This window comes from Lonchura striata, chromosome 1A (genome assembly GCF_050655825.1).
Source record: "Lonchura striata isolate lonStrDom1 chromosome 1A, ASM5065582v1, whole genome shotgun sequence".
Classification (NCBI taxonomy): domain Eukaryota; kingdom Metazoa; phylum Chordata; class Aves; order Passeriformes; family Estrildidae; genus Lonchura; species Lonchura striata.
Window position 1 is genome coordinate 22375345 of NC_140741.1, and position 23048 is coordinate 22398392.

Sequence of the window (23048 nt, forward strand, 5' to 3'; positions counted from 1 at the left end):
CATTCCTGCAGGGAGTTTATGAAGGGGCAGCTTTGGTCCTTGGTGGAAGAGTAAACACCTTATCCAACTCAGTGCTTTCCTAAAGCATCCTTCCTCAGACAAACACTGGTTCTATCTGGAGAAATGTCCCCCAGGTGTATGGAAAAGGGTTACCTGATCAAACAATACAGAAATTAGACCTTGTGTTACCATCAATATCTTCTTCTCTAAAGAGAGGTCACTCCAAGCACATGTGTTGTCTGCTCTCCATAATCTCATTTTGCACTTAATCTCCATTGCTCAGAAATCCTAGCTGTACCAGACCCTGCACTGGGTGAGGACATTCAGGCCTGTCTTTCCCCATCCACCCTACTGAATAGTTTGAGAGTTGTAATAACATACAGAAATATATATATACACATGTGTATAAAACACATGTATACGCCACAGAATATGTTTGCACACACATATAAATACAATGCACTGTCCATTATACTATTGTGGCATCTGCTTGTTCCTGGACAGCATTTCAGAGCTGGATGCAGTTTATCCTTTTGCTGTGTCACTAGTTTCCTGGAGGCATCCTTGTTATGTGGGTGAAGTCCTCCACAAATCCAGCTGTAATCCAGCTGCCTGATACACCCTCTCTCCTCATCCATTACCTTACATCATAACATATGTTATGGTACTACACATTCATTTTTTAAATTTATTTCATTCAATGCATCTAGCCAGTCCTATTTGGAATACAGCTACACTGCAAAGTCATGAAGAGATGCTAGCTTGATCTCAGTCAAGATAACCAGATGTGTACAGCTTTGTGCTTATTCTAGTGTTTCTAGATGATTCCATGCAGACCAGTGTGAGAATATCTTGTGATGCATGTATTCATTGTGTTCATGTATTTTGACAGGTTTGATGAGATTTATGCAATGTCATTTCAGCATCCATGTTCTTGTTTTCTGATCTCATGTTAAAACAACATTTGACTTCCACAACAGCTTTTGCCAAAGGCCTCGATCCTGCATACCAGGTGGACAAAGGAGGCAAAGTAAGATTCATGGTGGAGCTAGCAGATCCAACAGTGGAACTCAAGTGGTATAAAAATGGCCAAGAAATACGACCAAGTGCAAAGTAAGTGATTTTAGCATATGTGAGCAATAAAATGGATACACATCTACTCCCTTGATAAGTGTGGTGCCTAGATCTATCTCTTTGCTCAGGCTGCACCAATTTTACTGATGAATTTCATGAGATGTGAAGAGTACGCAAATGATGCTGTGTTGCTAAGGTCCCAGTAAAGTGCACTGTAGGCTAAATGTAATATAGATTGTCTCCTTTGTCTCAAGACAAAAGTCTTGGAGATCCTCAAAAAAATGTGGTGCCATTTTCTACTCAGTAGTTTTCAAAAATGAGGAAGCACTGCCAGTAAATAAATCACTTGTCCTTGGTCCTGTGTCTGGAGGTGGACACAATCTTTCTACAATAATTTTGTGTTAAGAGCAGAGATGTTGACATCACACACTTACCCAGCCAGCTCATAAACCCCGGGAAAAGGGGTTTGAGTTTTATCTCATCTTCCACTAATCTGCTAATACCCTGAAGTCAACAGTCTGCACCATCAGTCATGAGCAACAGGTCTAGTGTACACAAGCTTCTTCACCTGTACCACCTGCACAATGGTTTATTCTCTGGCTTTTCCTAGAAGAAGTGCAGGTGGAGACATGTAGAGCAGGGCCTGGAAGTTGAGCCCAGTTTTTTTTGTGAGCACAACCAGCAGAAAACCCCATTCCATCCCTGAGGAAGAAGTGTATAACAATGTAATGTTCCTCAAAGGTTTCTCAGCAGCACGAAGTCCTAGACAATTTTTCTTTTGACTAGTTAAAAAATATAATAATTAACAAAAGGCCTTTTTAAAGAAATGAGGCAGATTTCTTTCATTATGTTGAAATCAATAAAGGATTTTGGTTAAAATTCATGATTGACAAAAAAATGGATAAAGGAGTACCTTCTCTTTAGCCCCTATATCTGGCATGAGCAATTCAGAGGTGTTTTGCAAGCAGCTCTATGGATTCCTCTCCAGCAGGAGGGGCTGGATTGAGTGCTGCAGTGCATTTCTACCAGGCTGCTGAAGCAGCTGTCAGATGCTAATGAGCTTTGGTCATTACAAACCTGGAGCAGATCTAAACTGGTGACATAAAGGTGAAAGGCTCCATATCCCATTACCAAAACTCCATATCCCATTACTGGTATCTTGTGCCATCTGGCTTACCAATAATATTAACCTCTTAACTCTGGCTATTATTATACTTCACAAAAATGTTGGAATGAGTGATGGTGTCCTCTTACTGGTTATTTTCAGCTTTACTCATCTAGAGTTTCAGACTCCATTTTATTTGCCATCATTTGACTCCAGTTTCTTTTTTTTTTTAATTTCTTCTTTTCATAGCACCCAGACCTGGGATCTTGGAACAAGCCAGAAGCAGCTCATTATCACTCTACACCATAGCTCATTTTTTGCTATGAGTCTATGACAGCTCTGTTGAAACTCAGAACTTGCTTCCAAGGACAATTTTCCCAGTACTACACATACCCCAGAGGTTTTGCATCTAAAAATCCCTACAGCTCTTTATACATAAAGCAAAAGGGGTCCAGAAGTTTTGCTAATGTGTCTTTGCTGCATTCCTATCCAAACAGATACATTTTTGAGCACAAAGGTAACCAGCGAATTTTATTCATCAATAACTGCACGATGACAGACGATGCTCGCTATTACGTAACAGCTGGAGATGAGAAATGCTCCACAGAACTGTTTGTGAGAGGTAACTATGTCAGCTTAATGCTGTTTCACCTGCCTTAAATTTACGGGGCTTCTTCGGCTGCAACAGAAAAGATCAGGGAGCATCTGGTTTGGTATATTTTTAAATTTGCATTAGCAGCTGTTAGGATCACTTGGTATTTCTGTGATCCCTGGCCATTATTTTTTTTCATCCTGTAGTTAGCAGCTTAGTGAAAAGCCTGAAATGGGAATACAGTCAGCTTGGTACTGTGCATTGGATCTAGTGGGGCTGTGGTGCCCTTCAAAATTTTAAGCCATTTTGGTGTCAAAGCACTGGCTTCCCCTAACACCACACTTGGTTCCTGAGGACTCTGATATTGTCCAGGTGCCCTCAGGTCAGGCTTCTTCAACTCTCTTTGCTCCCATGGTGTTGATTATCAAAGAAAAACAGGTATAATATGAACAAATGTCACTTTTATTGAGCAAATTTTCTACTAGCATTCTAAGGAGCAAGAACTTTTCTGATTTAAGGCAGAAAAGGCTGCACTGATACTCATATTAGAACTTGAAAGTAATGCTGCCTTCTAGATGATTTAGAAAATCTCTTTCTCTTGGTTTTCCTTCTCAGATTGTAAATCTGTAATTTTTTCTTTCCAAAGATCCTCCGATTTTGGTGACCAAAGGCCTGGAAGATACCAGCACCTATGTTGGTGAACGAGTAGAGCTGAGCTGTGAAGTGTCTGAGGATGATGCAAACGTGAAATGGTAAGACACACTTTGAACAACTTCCATGAAAATAAAACCCAGAAGCTTTTAATTGTGGACAAAATTGTGGGCAGCTTTTCCTAAACAAATAAACCTGAAAATTGTTAAGAAAATCTCAATAAAACCTTATTCAAAAATGTAGCAACACCAAAAATACCCTTATACATTAATGGATGAGTTTGTTTAACCTTTTCTAGTGCCTTATAGTCTTGTAAAGTCTTCTCTGGGAATTTCAGTCTATGGAAGTCTTGCATAGGACTTCCTTTGGAAAATAAAAATTCTTTCCTTTCCCTTAGGTTTAGAAATGGTGTAGAACTTTCCAATGATCCTAAATCTCGGTATCGGATTAAGGTTGAGGGTAAGAAGCACACTTTGGTCATAGAGGAGGCTGCCAAAAATGACACTGCAACTTACTCAGTAATGACAACTGGAGGGCAATCAGAAGCCAAGCTTTCAGTTGACTGTGAGTATCCTCTACCTTGCTCTCAAATTCATATGCCACAGTGTGCTGGCATACAGAAATGAACAATTTTCTTGCCTTTCTCTGGGGGTTGAGAAGGAGACTTAATTTCCATAGCAATTTTTTTGCTGTGAATCTCCAGAAGAGTGACCTGCCTTCAGACACTGTTTCCAGCCTGCTTGTTAACTTCCTGTCACTCCATTAAGACAGAAAACAAACCGATCCATCCAAAGGTAAAATAGATTAACAAGGTGAACTTTCAAGGGAAGTATCTGCTTTTCTTCAGACTTTTCAGGTTTTCACAGGAAGGCCAAAGCTAGGAACAAGCACATGACTGTGTAGTCCTCTCAGCTTTGGTTGTGCAATATCTCTTTAAAGTGCTTGTGTCTTTAAAGAAAATGCATCTGATCCATCCTCTGAAGTTATCTTGCATTATGCATAAATGTACATTTTTATTTGTAATACTCATGCTGCTCTTGGCTATTTGGTACAAACTGGCACCCTGACCAATTCATGCTGATTTATTATTAAGTTGGAAACTACCCCCCCATGGCTACTGAACTCCATCATCTTTCTTTAATACATCTGCTTCTGTGTTCCTAAGTGAGACCTCTGAAGATATCACTTGCACTAGAAGACCAGACTGTGAGGCTGGGACAGGAAATCCACTTGAAGTGTGAGATATCTGAGAATGTGGAAGGGAAATGGTACAAAAATGGACAGCTGATTGAAGCTAGTGACCGTGTAAAGCTTTATCACAAAGGAAGGTAAGCCCGTTGTGTATTGGCTTGGCTTTTGGTGGAATGACACTGTGGAGTTGTGCCAGTATGTGGTTACCTCACTAAAAATTATCTGCTAATCAAGCCTAACCTCTGTCTCTCAAGACATATTTATTTTCGTAATTTTAAAAGCCATGTCTTCTTGCTTCCTTTAATCTTGTGTATTTTGGCTGTGGAGGACAATAATCAAATCCTTGATCCACCTAAGTTCAAGCTACTGATTCTTCTTTCCATTGCTGTTGCTGTTGGTATGGGATTTTAAGCAGAAGAATAAAATTATTGTTAGACATTACTAAAAATATACAACTCTTTTTCTCTTTCCTTTCTATACCTCTTCTTCTCATAGCTCCTGTTTTATCAACTGATAAAGATAGTCCAAAAAAAGTCAGAATATTCCCACAATGGGATCACCTACATACTTTTTCTTGAGCAACCAAATTGTAATTTAATGGCAGCAGCATAGAATCCCTGTGTAAAAGAGATTACACCCCTGTATTTTCCTTGTTCTGTGTTCAAATAAACAATATTAGAATTGGTTACTTTATTTGGTGGTTGTCTCAATAATATTTTGTACAAAGCACATGCTATTTAATTGCCTAAACTACTACTAAGCAACAAGCAAAGGATTTTTAGTCAGTAATTTTATTCACTTGCACAGAGCTCCTAAAATTTTCACAGATTTTTCCTTATAGCTTCAAGCAGTGTTCAAAAATAATTTACACAGATTTCTTTCTCAATTCTTTTACAGAATCCACAGATTTGTTATACCAGTTTCTGCTGTTGATGATGAGGGGGAATACATGTTTGTGCCAGATGCCTACAACATTAATATTCCATGCAAAGTACATATTGTGGGTAAGTATACTGCACAGTGATCTGTATGGAACATCTTTCTCTGACCTTTGGAAATTAAATGCAGTGTGAAATACCCCTGATCAAAACCACTTTGTATCCTCTGAGCGGGCATCCACCAGAGAAAACAAACCTGCAGCTTTAGCAAAGTGCAGTTGAGCTGCTGGGAGAGTTCTCTGCCTGTGCTCAGGATCTGCTCATAGTTTATGTGCTGGGGGGAGCTCCTGGGGGAGGCTTCTTGAGGCTGAGTTCCTAAAGCTAAACCACTATAAAGAGTTCAAGAACTGGCTTGCTAACATTGCAAAATGTGATTTAGTTTGATAAGAGAGTAGTAGAATGAGCACATATTTACCTATCCATTAAATGCTGTCTCGAAGGAAAAATTCTTCTGCCTAGCTTTGATTCATCTGGCAAAGCAGGAGGCTTGTTAGTGATCCCAGCCCTCCAAACAAAAATAAAACAGGGCATTGACTATTCCCACAGCAATACCTCACCACTTCTAACTGCAACCAGCAGCTTGGAGGTCAAAAGAACAACAGTATAAATGACCAAAGTTTTAGAAAACGTGGTTTTTAATTTAACCTGAGAGATGTGGGATATGTGTATTACAAAAACTATTGGTGGGATTTAGGGAGAATCAAAAGGGAAGTGGTACTAAAGAGGAATGACCACTGTTACATTTCTAATATGTTAAAAAAAGTAACAAGAGGATATTAATCAGTTGTTCTCCATACACAGAGTGCATAACAAAAGTGAAGTTTCTTGTTTCCAGGAAAGGATTAGAGTTTATAAATTTTTAAACTGCAAGGACAGTGAAGGATGAATCATGGTTAGATGTGACATAAAAAAGCCTACAACTGAAATTCCCCAGAGCCACTTAGAGGAAAACGCTCTCAGAAGTTACCTGAATATACATAATTCTGCCTCAGGGAAACAGTTGTTGGTTTTTTCATATGGTCTTATTATTCCAAAATGTCTATGGTGCCATGATTTCTTTTTCATCAGGGAACTATTCTTTAAATAGATTTTTCTTCACAAGTTTTCTTTAAAACAAAATTCAGTTGCTTAAAAATACCAAGAAAATAAAACATAGAGCATGTTTCTGTGTGTTGCAGACCTGTGCCAGGTCACTGAGCTCTCAGAGCAGTAGCTACATGTCTAACTTGGACACTCTCTCCTTTTTCAGATCCTCCTAAGCTTCACCTGGATGGTCTTGGGGAAAATAACACTGTGACAGTAGTGGCAGGAAACAAACTACGACTTGAGATCCCCATCACTGGTGAACCACCTCCAAAAGTCTTTTGGAGTAGAGGGGACAAGGTACATTGTCATTGTAGAGGTTTCTTCAGCTGAATAAGGAGCCTTTTCCTTTCAAAAACATAATCTTTAGCCTTTTGAAGACATAGATTTTAATGGCAGAAAATAAGGGGGAGATGCCCTATTGCTCAAAAAAGAAGGGTAAAACGGATAAATATTATTTAGTATTTTTTGGACCTTTTTAAGAAAAGTCTGAAAATAAGAAGGAAAAAAATGAGTTTACTATTAAAAAAATAGTAAAGGAGAAGGATATATGGGATGCAGAAGAACAGCTGTGAGAATTTGCCAAATGGCTATTTCTTCTATACATTCCATGCCCAGAATGGCTGCCAGGTTTTGGGAGGAAGCCATGATATGGTCTGGTTTTGGAAAATGAATGATACATTTTAATGGAGTTGAAGTCTCAAATGAAACAATAGGCAATGGGGGTCTTGCATCTGGTGTCTTAATGCAAAAATTTTGCTTAGATCAATCCCTGGCTCTGTAAATACCAAAATAGTCACTTTTTCACATTTAAATTTTCATTGTGCAATGTAGAAGCTGGGACATTTTGCCACCACTGCTCATATCAAACTTATCTGGTCAAATCTGTGACCTCTATTTTTCAAATATTAATTGTAGTGTCACCACTGTGGTCCTGTCCAAACAGGGAATTATTCTAGGAGAGCTCCTACACATATTCCAAAATATGTGACAGCATTTGAAATCCATGAGGAGAAACTACTTATCATTACAATCACTCTGACATTTAAAGTGAATTACTTACTTTTGATCTGACTTTTGGAAGAATCAACTATTCTTTTTCCATCAAATTAATAATATGTTGTGTTGGCAAAAGTGTGCTCCACCTCAAAGGAGAAGCCTAGTGCCTCATCCTTTGTGATGCAATGGCTTAATTGAGTAGTAAACTAGTAGTTATTAGTAGTAGTAAAATAGTAGGTGCTATGTTTTACTTATTTTAGTTATTTTGTCAGTTTTCTCATTAGGTGACTAAAATGCTGAGCTTTGGTGTGGTTTTTCTTACAGTTGCTTTAATATTTTTGTTGAAGAGACCTGTACTACTTTCAAATTTTGATTTTTGAATATTGTGACTCTCAAATCCAGAAAATATGACTTTTCCCTCTGCTCTCTGTGGTTCCTAGATGGTCACAGACAGTGGAAGAATACGGGCAGAATCATACCCAGACAGTAGCTGCCTGGTCATTGATGCAGCTGAGAGGGAGGACTCAGGTCCTTTCAGAATCACTTTAAAGAATGAGGCTGGAGAGGACACAGCTCTAATCAACATTAAAGTGGTTGGTAAGTCATGTGAAACAGTGCCCATGAGCCATGTCTTTCATCACTGTGGAAGGAACTCAGGAAACTTCCATTTTCCTATTTGTCCCCATTGCCTGGTGTGGAACTGGGATGCAAGGGTACGAAAGCTGGGTGTTACTGAAGGGAATAGGAGCTTGGAAGGCATTTAAGTGGGAGTTGATTATTGCTGCTGCTAGGGGCCAAATTCTCTGATTGCCTCAGGCTGCCCTTATCACTCCTGGTCCTCCACTCCCCCTGTGGCTATGGGCTCTGTTTTGGCACATGCCCTTGAGAGCCTCTCAAGTGTCTCAACCGTGCAGAAGACCTTGGCATTCATCCATTCTGAGCCACCAGCCACAATCCACTAAATTTCTTTTTCCCGCTCTCTCTCCTCATTAGGAATTCCTGCTGCACCTCAAATACTATTTAAATTTGTTTCTTATTTGGCATTTTTAATTTCAACTTAAAAAAAAGAAAAAAAAGAAAGATTTTTTTTTTTAATAATATTTACTTTGTTTACAACAGATGTTCCTGATCCTCCTCAGGCACCAAATGTGACTGAGGTGGGTGAAGACTGGTGTATTATGACCTGGGAACCTCCAGCAAATGATGGTGGATCACCCATTTTAGGTACATACTATTTTTTTTTTGGTGGTGACTGTCTAATACAGACAAAAGAAGCAAACACTGAATAGGATCAGAGTTTAGATCAGGCCCTGGAAAGTGGCACTTGGAATATCCAGTAGCTAGAATGTTCTACCTATTCTGACTTTATCAGATACCTGTTTTTCTAATGCTCTGAGAATTTTCATTTTCTATGTTGTTACATTATCATGTCCCCTACTTGAAAGACAACCTCTTATAAAACCAAACTTGGCATTTTTAGTAATCTGTTTGAATGTTGGAAGAAATTTCAGAAACAATTTACTGGATAAAATGGTATATCTTTTAATACACCAAACAAAGAGGAAAGTCAGAGGGGCCCAGATGTCAGTAGAACCAGACCCTTTTCACTAAACACAGCAGTCTTCTAAGTAAAGTCAAAAAAAAAGCTCATATATGGCTATGAAAGCAAATAGGTGGCCATCAGATAGCTTGCAATAATGAAAATTATCACTCTGAAGCTAGAAGGGAATATTGAGGTGTATCCAGGTAAAAAATTGTCACTGGGCAGTTAAAAAATAGACCTTTTATTACTGACCTTTATGCCATCACTTATTATCATAAAATCTTTTCTGGTCAAAAGGATATTTCATTGAGAGGAAAAAGAAACAAAGCTCCAGGTGGATGAGGCTGAATTTTGAACTGTGTAAGGAAACAACTTTTGAGCCAAAGAAAATGATTGAAGGTGTTGCTTATGAGGTCCGTGTGTTTGCTGTCAATGCCATCGGCATGTCCAAGCCAAGCATGCCTTCCAAGTCCTTTGTTCCTTTAGGTAAGTAAACAAGAGCAGAGATAGGTATGCATTTAGAAAGTAACCATTAATATGTTATTAAAATCACCTAATTATATTTTTTTATTAGTGTGACAGCTAGAAGGCTTTGTCATTCCAACAGTGACGGGCTAACTCAGTGGCCTTTTCATATAAAGAAACAGATTTTCAAACTATTGTGACAACCACAACTCCCTGTAAAAGAAAGGTCTCCTGTTCTGTAGATCAACAAACATTCCCCCCTGGCTCAGCAGCACCCCAAGAATGCAGAGGAGGAGGAAGGAGGGGGCTGTTACAGCTCCAGCATGCTCCCTTCTTGCCAGACATACCTGCTGAGGTAGAATACACTGCTCACAGCTTCTCTGCTCTACCAGCCACAGCTGCTTGTCCTTCTGTCTCCTCAGCAAGAGGAATTTAATTTCCCTGGGTCAGGCTGTGAGCAGATATGGGATGAGATAGCTGCTTTTTCCTAGCATGGTCCTAATTGGGAAAGACGTGCCAGGGATGATAGGAAATCATCCTGGCCGGCAGGATAGCCTGTCACCTTGATAGTAAAAGGGTTTTAAAATCATGGGGATTTAGGGTTAAAAGGAAAATTAAGCTTAGTAAACCCTAAAAAAATAAATACCCTAGGTACATGAAGGCCTTGTACCTTGAACTGCACCTGTGTAGCTAGTACATGATAAACGATATAATTGTTAGATGTGATGATTGTTTAGTAATTAAATATAATTACTGTTTAATCATAAGAATAATCATGAGAAACTGTGGTCAGGGGCCTAAGAAAGATCACGAGAAACTTGTGCTTGAATAAAGTCAATGTATACAATAGAACTATACAATAGTTTAATAATTAATATGTGTTATATAACGATAGAATATTAAATACATTCAGCTCGAAAGCCATGTCGGAGTCAGATTTGGGTCCGGACCCCTGATTCCCAGAGCTCTCAATAAAAGCACCTGCAGATAATCATATCCCGTGATTATGTGTGCTCCTGAACGCTAACAACCTGGGATACTGAGCTAGAGCAACACAGACCATAAACGTAAACCTTTAGTGGTAACAGTGTTCGACCTTCTCCCCGCTTGCTCCAGCTGTTACCAGCCCCCCAACCATGCTGGCAGTGGACAGTGTGACTGACACCTCGGTGACGATGAAGTGGAGGCCACCAGACCAGATTGGGGCGGCGGGGTTGGATGGCTACGTGGTGGAATACTGCTTTGAAGGAAGTAAGTGAGAACACCCGGGGTACCTGACTCACAGGGAAAGTGGGTGAGACTTTCTTCATTTTTTCTCTACAGGTATCAGGTGCTCTGGCTGTCAGGCAGACACTAATCAGGCAGAAAACCTCAAGGAGCAGGGTTTTGTTCAGGCTTCCTTTGGTTTGTATTCCAGATGTCACCCACTGACTATGGTTCAACTTTTCTTGCACTTGATTTGAAGTCCAAATCCAAAGCCATTCAATCTGCTGTAGTGTACCAAGTACTGTGCTAATAACTCCCCTTTTTCAGACACTAAATGAGAGTCAGGGCAGTAAAGAGTTCATTGGTGGATGAAGGCATAGGAAATAATGAACGGCTAAAGGTGTGGCCCCAGTTCATTCTGTCTGGGTTTTAGGGACAGGAGGTTCTCAGTGTGGTAATCTCTGTGTTGCCAAGTTACTAACTAGCTGCTTCAAGTGCCAGCTGCCAACACTGAGAACAGCCTCTCCAATAACTCCTGTAGAAGTCATCTAGGCATGCAAAGTCCATGTCTAGATCTTTAATTTCTCCAACATTTCAGTGCAGTTTTGAGGATCTTTAACTATGTCCATCTAAGACAAAAATATATAAGAACTGAAGGAGGAAGATAAAGAGACTGAATTAACTTTTGAGAGTAAAATAAGAAGGAACAGGGAAATAGAAATTATATTTTACAACTAAGAGTCTTTGGTGATCAAGCAGCAGAAACTTAGTATTTTCCAGCACATTCTCTCCTGAACTTACATCAAATGAAGCCTATTTTCAAAAAATAAATCCGCCAGCACCTGGGTAAGTATCAAATAGCCTGGAGTGGTATGTGCAATACCCAGCCTCTGTGGACCAACATATCAACTGCAGCAATGTTGTGGACGTGGATGAAGGGGACACAGTTATCTTCAGCCGCTGCTCCTTGTGTTCCTGCAGAACAACTGCTGTTGCTCTTAATGGTGCTGTAAATCAAGTGAGGGGCTGAACACCTTTTCCACAGAGGCATTATTTCAATGAAAGCTTTTTATGAATAGCCTGGAGACAAAAGGTAGAGGACAGAATCTGTCACTCATGCTGTCACATGTTTCAGATTCAGAAAATCCAAGAAAACAGTAGGTCATAAACGTGGTCAGGTGCCACAGCACTCAACTCTGTCTCAGGCAAGTGGGAGAGGGTGTGAAGAAGAACCACTGGCTTTTCTCAGGAGCACTCAGCATCTTGTAGTATTGAGATGAATATCTTTAAGGAGCAGGACTGCAAGAGGCTCCGAGACCCGGAGAAGAGTACCTGAAGGCAGACTCAGCTGGAATGGTAGGAAGGGTTTTCCTTGTATATTGGGAGGGAGCTGTGGGAACAGCTCAGAGTGAGTAAGCATGCAGTCTTCCATCAAGACAGTGTACTTATTTTGTTTCTACTGCACAGGCCAGGTGTAGGGGAATATTAAGGGGACTGTCAATGTGAGGACTTCAGTGTATGCTGTATATTATGCTTTGTGTAGCACTGGGTAGAATAGAAGGGAAAAGTTAAAAGGTGCTTCACATTGGAGTATGTGATATGCAAATTAGGTGATAAGAGAGGATGAGAAATACAGACAGGTTAATTCAAAGTATAGCTTTGAAAAGGAATCTTCTAAATCTGACTTTAAAGGGCTATTATACAGAAGAACAATAAATACCTGTTAAATGGAACAAATTCTTTACTTTTTTTTCCAGATAGGTTTTAAACATGAAGATACAACAAAATGACAGCCAAGTCTGTCATTTTACTGTTACCCACCTCAGTTAAAATACAATGGGTACAATGTATTTTACAGAGTTTGGAGTGTTTATGTATATCCATATATACCTCCTATATATGCATATACATCTGTATATACACAATTGACATTATGTATATATGTTATGAAGATGCTTTGGAAGCAGCAAGATAAGTAGAAAATACCAATTTTAAAATGACAATTTTAAAATACCGATTTTTAAAGTCATGTTATTGGATTATTCATCTTTTTCTTTCTGTTGAGTTGTTTTTTTCCCTTTCTTTCAATATCTTAGTGCCTCTTTTTTCTCAGCCCTGTTCTGACTCAAACTAATTTTTTTCTGTAATGTTTAATAACTCTTGTTAATTTCAAGATACTTTTTATGACTGTCTATATTCATTCTGCTGCTTTTTTCTCTTAGTTATCTGTTTGTAAACTCATCTATATTTACATCCTCCATTCTTTCATTGTTGTCACTGAAGTAGTTTACAAGAGGGGTGTTTAGAGTCTTCCTTAACATAGCAATCATTAGGAGAAAACACAAGCTGACAATAGGAAGGCAAAAAAAAATATATGAAGATAATATTGAAAAATAATGTATCATAAACTTTGGTTTGGTTTTGCAATATTGGCAATTCCCTTGAGTCAGAACCACATAACTTGATCAATGTGGTGAATTCTTGGAGTCCTTAACTATGCACTATTTCATACATGTTACTAAAATGGAGCCTCATCATGAGTATCTTGATCCAGCATTGCATAGGTGTGAATAACATGAATATTGAATATATATATATATATATATATATATATATATAGAGAGAGAGAGAGAGAGAGAGAGAGAGAGAGAGAGAGAGAGAGAGGCCTAGTTTACAATATCCTGCTGTGGAGATGTGGAGCAGACTGAATCCTGTTGACACAGGAGAAGTCAGTCCCCAGTAAATTGTGCTGCTGACCAGTTCTTGTGGGGCATTTGGAGGGCAGCCTGGGGAGCACAGCCTGAATGCTCCCCATGACAAAATGTTTATCTGCCTGTAACAGGCTGTTCTACCTGCAGATGATCTATTTTTATAGCCAGTAAATAAGTACTTCAGAGAGTTTCTGTTGGCTGAAATCTTTGCCAGTATACTCATCCAGGACCATGCAAAAATACTAGAATAGTATTTTTATTATCCCAAAAATAGCCAGCTCCAGGATTACAGGAAATCCAGGGCAGCGGTAACTTTGTTCAGGAAGTAAAGCCTTAGGGTTTACATCATATCTGTCATCATCCATGGGTCTGGTCTTCTTTAATCTTCTATCTATGTTCCTTCAGCTAAATGTGTTCTCTTCCTCTGTTTCCTCCAAGTTTTTTCCAAGACCTTTTTTTCTGTCTCTCTTACTCAGAATTTATCTCTGATTTTTTTAACTCTTCTATGATGTGTTTTCTTCTCCTTCTTCACTTTTTCTCATCATCATTTTGTTTCATTTCTCTCTTCCAAGTGTTCCTTTTGTCTCTTTCTTTTCATATTTCTAGGGCTATTCTGGAGCCCAAAAACTCACAGAACTTTATATCCTCCTCTTCTTTCATCCTTTATCTTTCCTGTGGGCATCAAATATAACTGTTCTGTATCTAGATGCCCTCTTTCCATCTCTTTTCTCCCTGCAGTCTCCCTAAATATGGGTTCTCTAAATCTGTAAAGCCCAGCAACTATCTTTGCATACTTACTAACAGGAATTGCTAACCACTGACAAAATTCTCCATCTGTGTGAAAGTGGGTGTCTCTGATTAATTTTAAAGATGGATTCTCTCAAGGTATATCGACAGATCTGTCTGAGGACTTGGGGGAGCCACCTTTTAACCTGGAAGGTACAGTATTCCACAAAGGATATAAGTCTTCTTTAATGAAGGAAAAACTCTCTTCATAAAAGTAAAGATAAATTCCTGACAGTGAATTTTAGGGGCAACAATCTACAGAATTTTCTGTAGTATAGATGTAAAGGGGAGGGGGAGATATTTGGGAAACAGTCAATGATTGAAATCCTTTTCTGCTGGAAGCTTGAATGAAAATTAATATCTAAAAGCAAGAAAATGTACCACAGCACTACGCTCTAGTTCTGCAGGGCTCTCCAGTTCATAACAGTTCTCTTGTCTTGCACTCCTGTGCCCAGGTGCTCAGCACAGCAGTGTTAGGGCAGTCTGTGCTGGGAGGATGGGGTGGATAAGAAAGTCTGGTTTGTAATTGAAGCTGTTCAAAAGACTGTGCTGTTATGATCACTCTATGAATTTCATGCAACTACCTGGGGGTAGGATTAAAAATCTGAGAATGCTGTAATTATGTGAACAATTCTGACACAGCCTTCCTTTTTTTTAAGGTGTGAGGAGAGATGGCATTTCATTGCAATGTATAAATAGTCTCTGTTTATCTTATCTCTCAGTTATACTTTCAAGGGTACTCAGTACTGATTGAAATTAATTGCAAAACACATTTCTCTTCAGGGAAGCTGTTAAAGCAATGATGAGTGCTTTTGGAAATATATTCCTTGTCCCTCTTGTTTTATTCTAGCTGAATTAAAAACTCTAACAAGTTTTCTCTCTGGTACACTTAAATTATAGACATATTCTAATAACATTTGTATAATTATATAAAGATATATAAATATATGAATATACAAATATATAATCAGCAGAAACCCTTTACAATTTGAAACATTCTCCCTACATATGAAAATGCATCTACATTGTGTTACAGCATAATTAGAAAAACAAAATATAGCTAGTAATAAGAATCTAACTAATCTACTACTGTTCTGTAATTTTCCTCATCCATGCTGTGGATGTATTTATAATTCCCTATTCTTTGCATTTGTCCTCTTCCCCTCACTTCCCTAAACCAGCTGATGAATGGATCGTGGCTAACCCAGAGCTGACAGACAAAACAAAGTTTACCATCAATGGCCTTCCAACTGGCTCAAAGATCCTTGTGAGAGTAAAAGCTGTGAATGCTGCTGGTGAAAGTGAGCCCAAGTACCACCCACAGCCTATTTTAGTCAAGGAAGTGATAGGTAAGATCCCGCTGCCTACACTTACCCACAAATATATCCTGTTTCCATACTAATACCTGGGGTTTTTTTTGAGGCTAATACTTGTTATTGGTAACTGATGATATGGCCTTACAAAGCCATTGTGTGGTGGCTAGAAATCAAGAAACTGTCTTTAAAAAATTTCATTATTTTGTTTCATTTCTGAGCTTTTATTTCTCAGTTTTTCAGGGCTTTTTTTTTTCTGCAGAACTTGAACCTGATGGTAGGTTTTTTTTAGTTCTTTTATGCTTCCCACCAAATCCTACCATTGTAGCATTTGATGTTATAAAAGCTGATGGTGTCGTGGATGCAATGCTGGGGAACCAAGAAATGTAAGACACCTCATTCATTAGTCACTTCTGGGAATTTTAGACCACACTGTCTCCTTTTTATACTGATGCACACCATGCTGCCTTGGTTAGAAAGGAAGATAAGTACTCAACACAAACTTTTGTTTCGTTCAGAACCTCCAAAGATTCGTCTACCAAGACACTTAAAACAAACATATACTCGAAGAGTTGGAGAAACTGTGAATCTTGTTATTCCTTTCCAGGTAAGAATTAAAAACAATGACAGAAAAATTATTTTTGCCTTTTTTTTTCCTTTCTTAAATTTTTTTCTTGATACTTCTCTTTTTAAGTGATTCCTCTGTAATTTTGGCCAGTGAGCTAAGTTAAGCACATGTGGAAGCATTCTGAAGTACAGAGGTGCTTGAAAGTTTTTGGTTCAATGTCTCAAATAAATTCTTTTCAGCCAAGTAATGAATTGGGTAACTCACTCAGACAGAATGATAGGTCATCTGTCATCCAAAAGACACTTAGAAATCTTCACAGTAGGCATTGCACATGAGACAATTGCACAATGCAAAGGGGTTGCACTGAAAGCAGTTAAATATAGGTATCAAGAGTGGAACAGCAGTATTTAATAGCTTCCTTGTCATGAGAAGAAAAATGAGGGGAAGAGCGGGCAGACTGCAACTGTTAAATCCCTGAGATCACAACTGTAATATGACTAGTTTTATAACACATAGCATGTTTTCCCACAGCTTTGTGTTAACCTTCATTCCCACACCTTTTAAACTGAAGCTGCCTCTCTCTTTGTGGGGTCCTTCTTCGGAATAAAAGAATTACGGCAGAATTCATTTCTCTTTCAAGTCTGCACATTTTAAGATACTGGGTGGGCATAACTCAGCTTCACAGAGGCTGTTAAAAGCCTCATAAAAGCTTGATCAGCAGTACACTGCAAGATATATTTCTCTTGAGAAATTAAAGGAATATTTTATGGTTATTCTCTAAGATAAGGTGTTCAAAATGGTGTGAGATAACCCTTTTCAGACAGCATCTGCAAACTGTTTGCCTGTGAAAGGCAAATCCCATGGCAAAGCGGGTGAAATTCACTCTACTTTAAGTACCTATATTGGACACTTAGACACACAAAAAATGGCACACAAAAGAGATCAATCCAGCCTTCCTAGCAGCTATTACAACTTCTTTTGCAATGAAAGGAGAGATTTTAGGATCCCTGGAGGTTGAATCTATTACTTTCCTCTTTCACTGGCAATGTAGAGAATGCAAGCACTTCCAGAGAGTGAAATACTTTTTTCTATATTTTCTGTGGGTTATTTTTTTATCCCTTTTCTTTCAGAAAACAGGAAATTATTTGTCAAATTTAGCCAGAGAGACAAATGTCCAATATAGCCAGAAATTGCAAATATTTTCAGTCTCCTGAGCAAAAAAAAAAAAAAAAAAGGGAAAGGTGAATTTTAGGTGAATTTGTATGATTGCATCTCTAAATGGTATATAATTAAAAAAATAATTCTATTTCTTTCAGGATAATTTTTATTTCCTGTCTGGGAAAAATGCAAAATAAACCTGTTTCCTTCTCTTCCCTTTTCTCTCCAAAAAAATCATACAAAAATTGTTTCCTGGCTCCTTGCAGGGAAAACCAAGGGCAAAAGTATCTTGGGAGAAAAACGGTTCTCCAATCGACAAGAACGACATCAACATCCGCAACACGGAGCAGGACACCATCATCTTCATCCGAAAGGCAGAGCGGGGGCACTCCGGGGAGTATGACATGAAAGTGGAGGTGGAGAACTTGGTGGACAAAGCTACGATAGATATTCAGATCGTTGGTATGTTTGGAGAAATGAAAATAAATCCAGCTGTTCCAAGGCTACAGGAAAATGGGAACGCCTACATCTTTCTTGGCAGTGATATCTCTCCATGTCCAATTACTTGGCTGTAGATTTGTGGTCTCTCAGGAAACCTCCATACACCATACATTGTTGGAATGTGTCAGCCTCATTTTTTCTCTGTTCAGCCCCTCATGTTCTTGTCTATCCAGGTTGCAAGATTTTTCCTGTTGAGTGGTACTCATAGACAGTAATGGTACCAAATTCATAGTAAGTTTGTCACAAATGCAGCGTGGAAGAAATCCTAAATACTGAAAGCAGGAAAGGGAGGAAAGACAAGAAAACACATTTATTTTTCATTTTTACCATCCATAATAGGCAAAACTGGCAGCACAACTTTATTAAATGTATTGTAATTCTGACATGCCTTCTCTTTGGAAAGTTTTATTTTGCAACCACATCTTTCTTTTGGCTTTTTTTTTTTGTTTTGTTTGGGTTTTTTTTTTTTGTTTTTTTGTTGTTTTTTTTTTTTGTTAAGAAAGAGAGAGAAATCAAACTAATTGTAAGATGTGTGTGGGAAAAAGACAGAGAAAGCAAACAGTAAAATAAGTCATTTTTTGTTGCAGATCGCCCAGGCCCACCAGAGGTTGTGACGATTGAGGATGTCTGGGGAGAGAATGTGAATTTATCATGGAAGCCACCAAAAGATGATGGCAATGCTGCCATTACTGGGTACACTATTCAAAAGGCAGATAAGAAGAGTATGGTAAGTAAGAAGGAGATGTTTAAAAGCTGGATGTACTCATGAATTCTCCCTTTTAAAACCAGAAAGCTTTACATGCTTAAAAGGATGTAGGTGGACAAAGCACTGATTTATCAGCATTTGAAAAATCTCTACAGGATCCTCTAAAAGCTCTAAAAAATCTCTTCTTCACTAAGCCTAGAAGTAGAAATATTTTCCAATTATTCCAAAGAGGAGGACTAAAAATGGGAAGGATAGGTGTATTTAAGAGAAGTAATTCTGCATTTTCCCTGTGCCTCAGGAGAGAAAATAAAACCTTAAAATACTAATTCTGAATTCAGTAGGCTGCTACCAGAACAAAAGTGTTCCATTGCTGCTGTTTTCAAACCTGCAATGTCACACTGTGTAAGTTATTGCCATTCCTTACTACCCATGGCAAAACAGTACAGTCCTGTAACTGCTCTGAGATTTACAGATGAAAACTGCAATACAGAAATACTTATTATTTTCATTAAACTAACAGAAATTGTACACTTTTTTAAAAGATGGTAATCAGATATAATAATTACTGCAAATTCAAACACTGAAAATCTAGGGCAATATTTAGGGAGATGCCTTCTCCAAGAAATTCACTTGCTGTCCTCTCCTAACCCCCACATTAATATTTTGATCTCCATCATGGTCTGATCAATTCATTCTTATGCCACTATTCTCCCTCCCATCCTTTTTTTGGTTGTTTTTTTTTTTCTTCTCTTTCTCTTGAGACTGTAAGAAGATATGGTCTCTGGTACAGTGACCAGAACAATGTCCCCTCTAAATTACTGTGATAAGGAGAAAGTAACAACAGCAAGCAGCATCTAGTGTTCACTGTGAAATGGATCATTCAGGTCACTTTTCCTTCAGGTCACCGTATCTGTGGTGGTGCATTTTGCAATTTTGGCACAGCTAGTCTTCTACAAAAAACTGTTTTCCCAAAGGAACTTTAGCTCTTAAAGCTGACCAAATATTAATGCAAACTGTGGTACAGGGTACTCAGCACAAGTTCATCTTTAGAAAAGCAAGAAAACTATTTAGGGCAGAGTAAAGAAAAGCAAAAACTTTGCTGTGGTCATATTGCACTTTATATTAATTGCATTTTTAGCATTAACCTTTTTCATCTCAGACTGTTGTTTAGTTATTGTGTAAGACAGAATTCACACATCCTGTTACTGCTGCAAGATTAAAGCACTAAAAGCCACTTTGTCCATCTTGGCATTTAGATATCAGAGCACCAAGAGCACAGAACTACATTTCTCATAAAAACTCCGCCTGTGATAGAGAGGGCAGGTTAGTGCAGTGGCCTCTTGTGAGTGCATATTACTGCAGAACAGCACATGCTACTGCCTTCCCCACAGGAATGTAGTTTTGTTATCTGCAACTGTGCCTTCTCTGTCAGCAGTGGGGATTAGGAATGAGGGAGCCTACCCTGCTCACACCACACAACCTTTGTAATACTGCAGTTCCTAAAATGAACCCTTCCAGCTCTAACAATTCACTAGGGCTCACCTTCTCTTCAGCCTTCACTGTTCAGCAGTGAGCTCTGCTGTACTGCCATCATCACTCATTTCATTATTAATTATTGCTAGCTGCATTCTATTCAAAGAAGAACCTACTGCCAGACGCTTGATGATCCTTCCAGTGGATGTCTGGGCAGCACAGGGTGCTGGGGGGAACTCACCCTGTGTGTCTGTGTTGCCACAGATCCTCAGCTGGGTAATAATTAGCATTTGCTCTATGATTGTAGAAGGTTGATCAGTTGTTTTATTCTATTATTTTTTGCTATATTATTATGCTATACTCATTAAGAAACTCAGTAACCCTTACTGCTACTCTGATACGGCCTTGACCTAATTGGTTAATCCATCTAAACACTATCTAGTGTCTAATCAAGAAATCACCCTTTGGTAAACTCCATGACACATTCCACATGCACACAACAGCAGGTGCAGCAAGTGGAGATAAGAATTGTTTCTCATTCTTTTCTCTGCTTTTCTCACAGCCTTCCCCAGGAAAATGCCTGGGAAAGGCTGTGCCTGCTCTCTGTGGCCAGGGAGCTGCTGCCCCATGTCTGTGCCTTTCAGGAGTGGTTCACCGTGATCGAGCACTACCACCGCACCAGCGCCACCATCAACGAGCTGGTCATAGGCAACGAGTACTACTTCAGGGTCTTTGCTGAGAACATGTGCGGCCTCAGCGAGGATGCGACCATGACCAAAGAGAGTGCTCTGATTGCAAAGGATGGTTAGTTAATTACCCACGCCTCGTCAAGGGGGAGGGGGGTGCTCAGAGGCTGGAAGGTGACTGGAGGTAAAGGCCGTATCTCTAAACATTCAGAGGCACTCCCAGCCCCAAGCTGAGGTCCAACAGCAAAGGCATTTCCTATTGAGATGTCTTGGTTTGTCCACATAGCTCAGAGTCACTGCTTTTAATCAGGACTGGGACATTTCTCCTTTGATCTGACACTTTCTATGGTCTTGGATCTCAGACTCAGGTTACCACTGGCACATATGCATTGACAAGAGCTGGAGAGGAGTAAAGCAGCTGCTCTGTTAGAAGCAGTGGGTCACTGCCCTCCTCTGGAGACTTGGCATCAGCTGTGCAGGCACTCCCTCCTCTTCAGGCAGGATGCAACAGAAAAACATATGCCCTGCTTCACATCTCTTGAGGGTGGGGTTGGGCAAATTCTGATTCTGCAGTCAAAAATCCTGACATTTCAGATGATGTCAGCTGGAAATGGTACTGTAAACTTACACCCACAAAACTTGCCTATGGAAAGGAAATTCTAAAAACAAATAGCTTACAGGAAGAAAATCAAAGCAGTTTGCCTGAAAGGAAGGAGTACACGATGCAGAGGACAGAAAACCTGTAGAGCCCACACAGCCAGATTGAAAGACTCTGGAGTCATGAACAAGAAAATAGCTCTAGGAATTCTTTTTCAGCACTGCTTACTTGCCCTTCTCATGTGAGCAAGTATCAGGCCTAAGCTGCACTGAAGTTAGTATTAGAGCTTGAATCAGCTTTAAGTGAAGCAAAGCTGTGTAATGATACCTGTGCACAGGAATAGATGTCTGTCTGGCTACCTTAAATGCCAGATGAATGTTTGGCTGAAGAGGATTTGTTGGTGGTAATCTCTTGCAGAGTGAAGATAAACTGGCAGTGAAAAAATACATTTTACTACCATGTTTTTCTTATTCAGAAACTGCATCCATTTAGGTATCTGTTGTCAGTGCACTGTTTAGAGCAGAACAAAAAATAGATTTTCCGGTATGGGGACCATTTATAATCAGAACAAACTGAAAAAATAATTGGCAGAGTGAATAAGGCTTGCCAAAGACAGGTATCCTGCAGTACATGGGTTAGGATCCTGCTGTTTAGCAGGGCATACAGACACAGAATGAACATGATTTGTGTGCCATCTGCACAGGAATCAAAGAGAAGCTCGCAGACATCAATGCCAGACTGTGACCGAGGGCTACAGTGACTGTGCAGACCCACCTCCAGCCTCCCATGCAAGTGCAGCTACTGGAGTCACGTTGGTACCTAAAGCAGTGCAGATCAGAGCTGACTCTCTGTAGCCATTTAATGCACTTGGGTGTTTAGCTACCTGCCAATGCTCTTTTATAAATGTTTCATTTTCCCTTTGTAGGTAAAGTCTACAAATACCCAGTTTACGACGACTTTGACTTCAGCGAGCGGCCGCTGTTCACTCAGCCCCTGGTGAACACGTTTGCTGTCGCTGGTTACAATGCCACCCTGAACTGCAGCGTCCGGGGCAACCCCAAGGTACAGCACAGCTCTGACAGCAGAGCTTAAAACACCAGAGAGTTTAACCTGACAATGAAAATTACGTGCCACTTTCACCATTTAACTCATGAGCCAGGCTGAAGGCTAACAGACAGGTGTGGGTTCTAAAGAATACAAAAACAAAGGAGCTGCTAACCTGTGCTACAGGCACTACAATAGTAAATGCACAGGTAATTCAGTGAAGGGGCAGAACCTCAGGAAAAGGCTGGGCTTTGCTGGAATTCTCACTGACAACAGCTGTACAGTTAATATATCAGTTAAAATTGTTAATAAAATAAAGCCATACTTATTTTACAAAGAGCTAATTATTCTCTAAGTAAGCACCCTGTAGGAATGCTCTGGGTGCTACGTTGTTTCTCAGACCCACTGCATGATGTACCTTGCACTTTCTTTTGACTTGTGTCTTTTTGAGATCTTTTTTTCTGGTGTGAGAAACTGAACTGGCCTGGTAAAATGAGAAATCTGGACTGCTGTTCACTCTTCACCTTCACAGTTTCTGACTGCGCAAATTACCGTGGAAAAATATGTTTTTCCTATTGTCTTAGAGTAATTGGATGTCAAAAGCTAATCATCAGCTGTTTGGTATAATTACACAGTTCTTGTACTTATAACAGGCTT

General features: G+C 39.4%; 1 protein-coding gene across 15 annotated transcripts in view; it reads left to right on the top strand.

Moving 5' to 3' along the window:
- The window catches only part of MYBPC1 (myosin binding protein C1), a 69572-nt gene that overhangs the window by 39580 nt on the left and 6944 nt on the right, over positions 1 to 23048 (top strand). For 7 of the 15 annotated variants that reach the window (XM_085570282.1, XM_085570287.1, XM_085570293.1 and 4 more), the window contains 19 exons: positions 981 to 1113; positions 2677 to 2801; positions 3418 to 3523; positions 3820 to 3986; positions 4588 to 4750; positions 5511 to 5617; positions 6801 to 6934; positions 8074 to 8230; positions 8753 to 8857; positions 9474 to 9662; positions 10758 to 10892; positions 10965 to 11045; positions 14429 to 14497; positions 15526 to 15693; positions 16176 to 16264; positions 17650 to 17845; positions 18472 to 18611; positions 20708 to 20867; positions 22273 to 22409. In XM_085570282.1, the coding sequence (XP_085426408.1) occupies positions 981 to 1113; positions 2677 to 2801; positions 3418 to 3523; positions 3820 to 3986; positions 4588 to 4750; positions 5511 to 5617; positions 6801 to 6934; positions 8074 to 8230; positions 8753 to 8857; positions 9474 to 9662; positions 10758 to 10892; positions 10965 to 11045; positions 14429 to 14497; positions 15526 to 15693; positions 16176 to 16264; positions 17650 to 17845; positions 18472 to 18611; positions 20708 to 20867; positions 22273 to 22409 (2561 nt within the window). The remainder of the gene's footprint in view (positions 1 to 980; positions 1114 to 2676; positions 2802 to 3417; positions 3524 to 3819; positions 3987 to 4587; positions 4751 to 5510; positions 5618 to 6800; positions 6935 to 8073; positions 8231 to 8752; positions 8858 to 9473; positions 9663 to 10757; positions 10893 to 10964; positions 11046 to 14428; positions 14498 to 15525; positions 15694 to 16175; positions 16265 to 17649; positions 17846 to 18471; positions 18612 to 20707; positions 20868 to 22272; positions 22410 to 23048) is intronic. The other 8 variants (XM_085570290.1, XM_085570291.1, XM_085570294.1 and 5 more) reach the window with 4 other exon arrangements.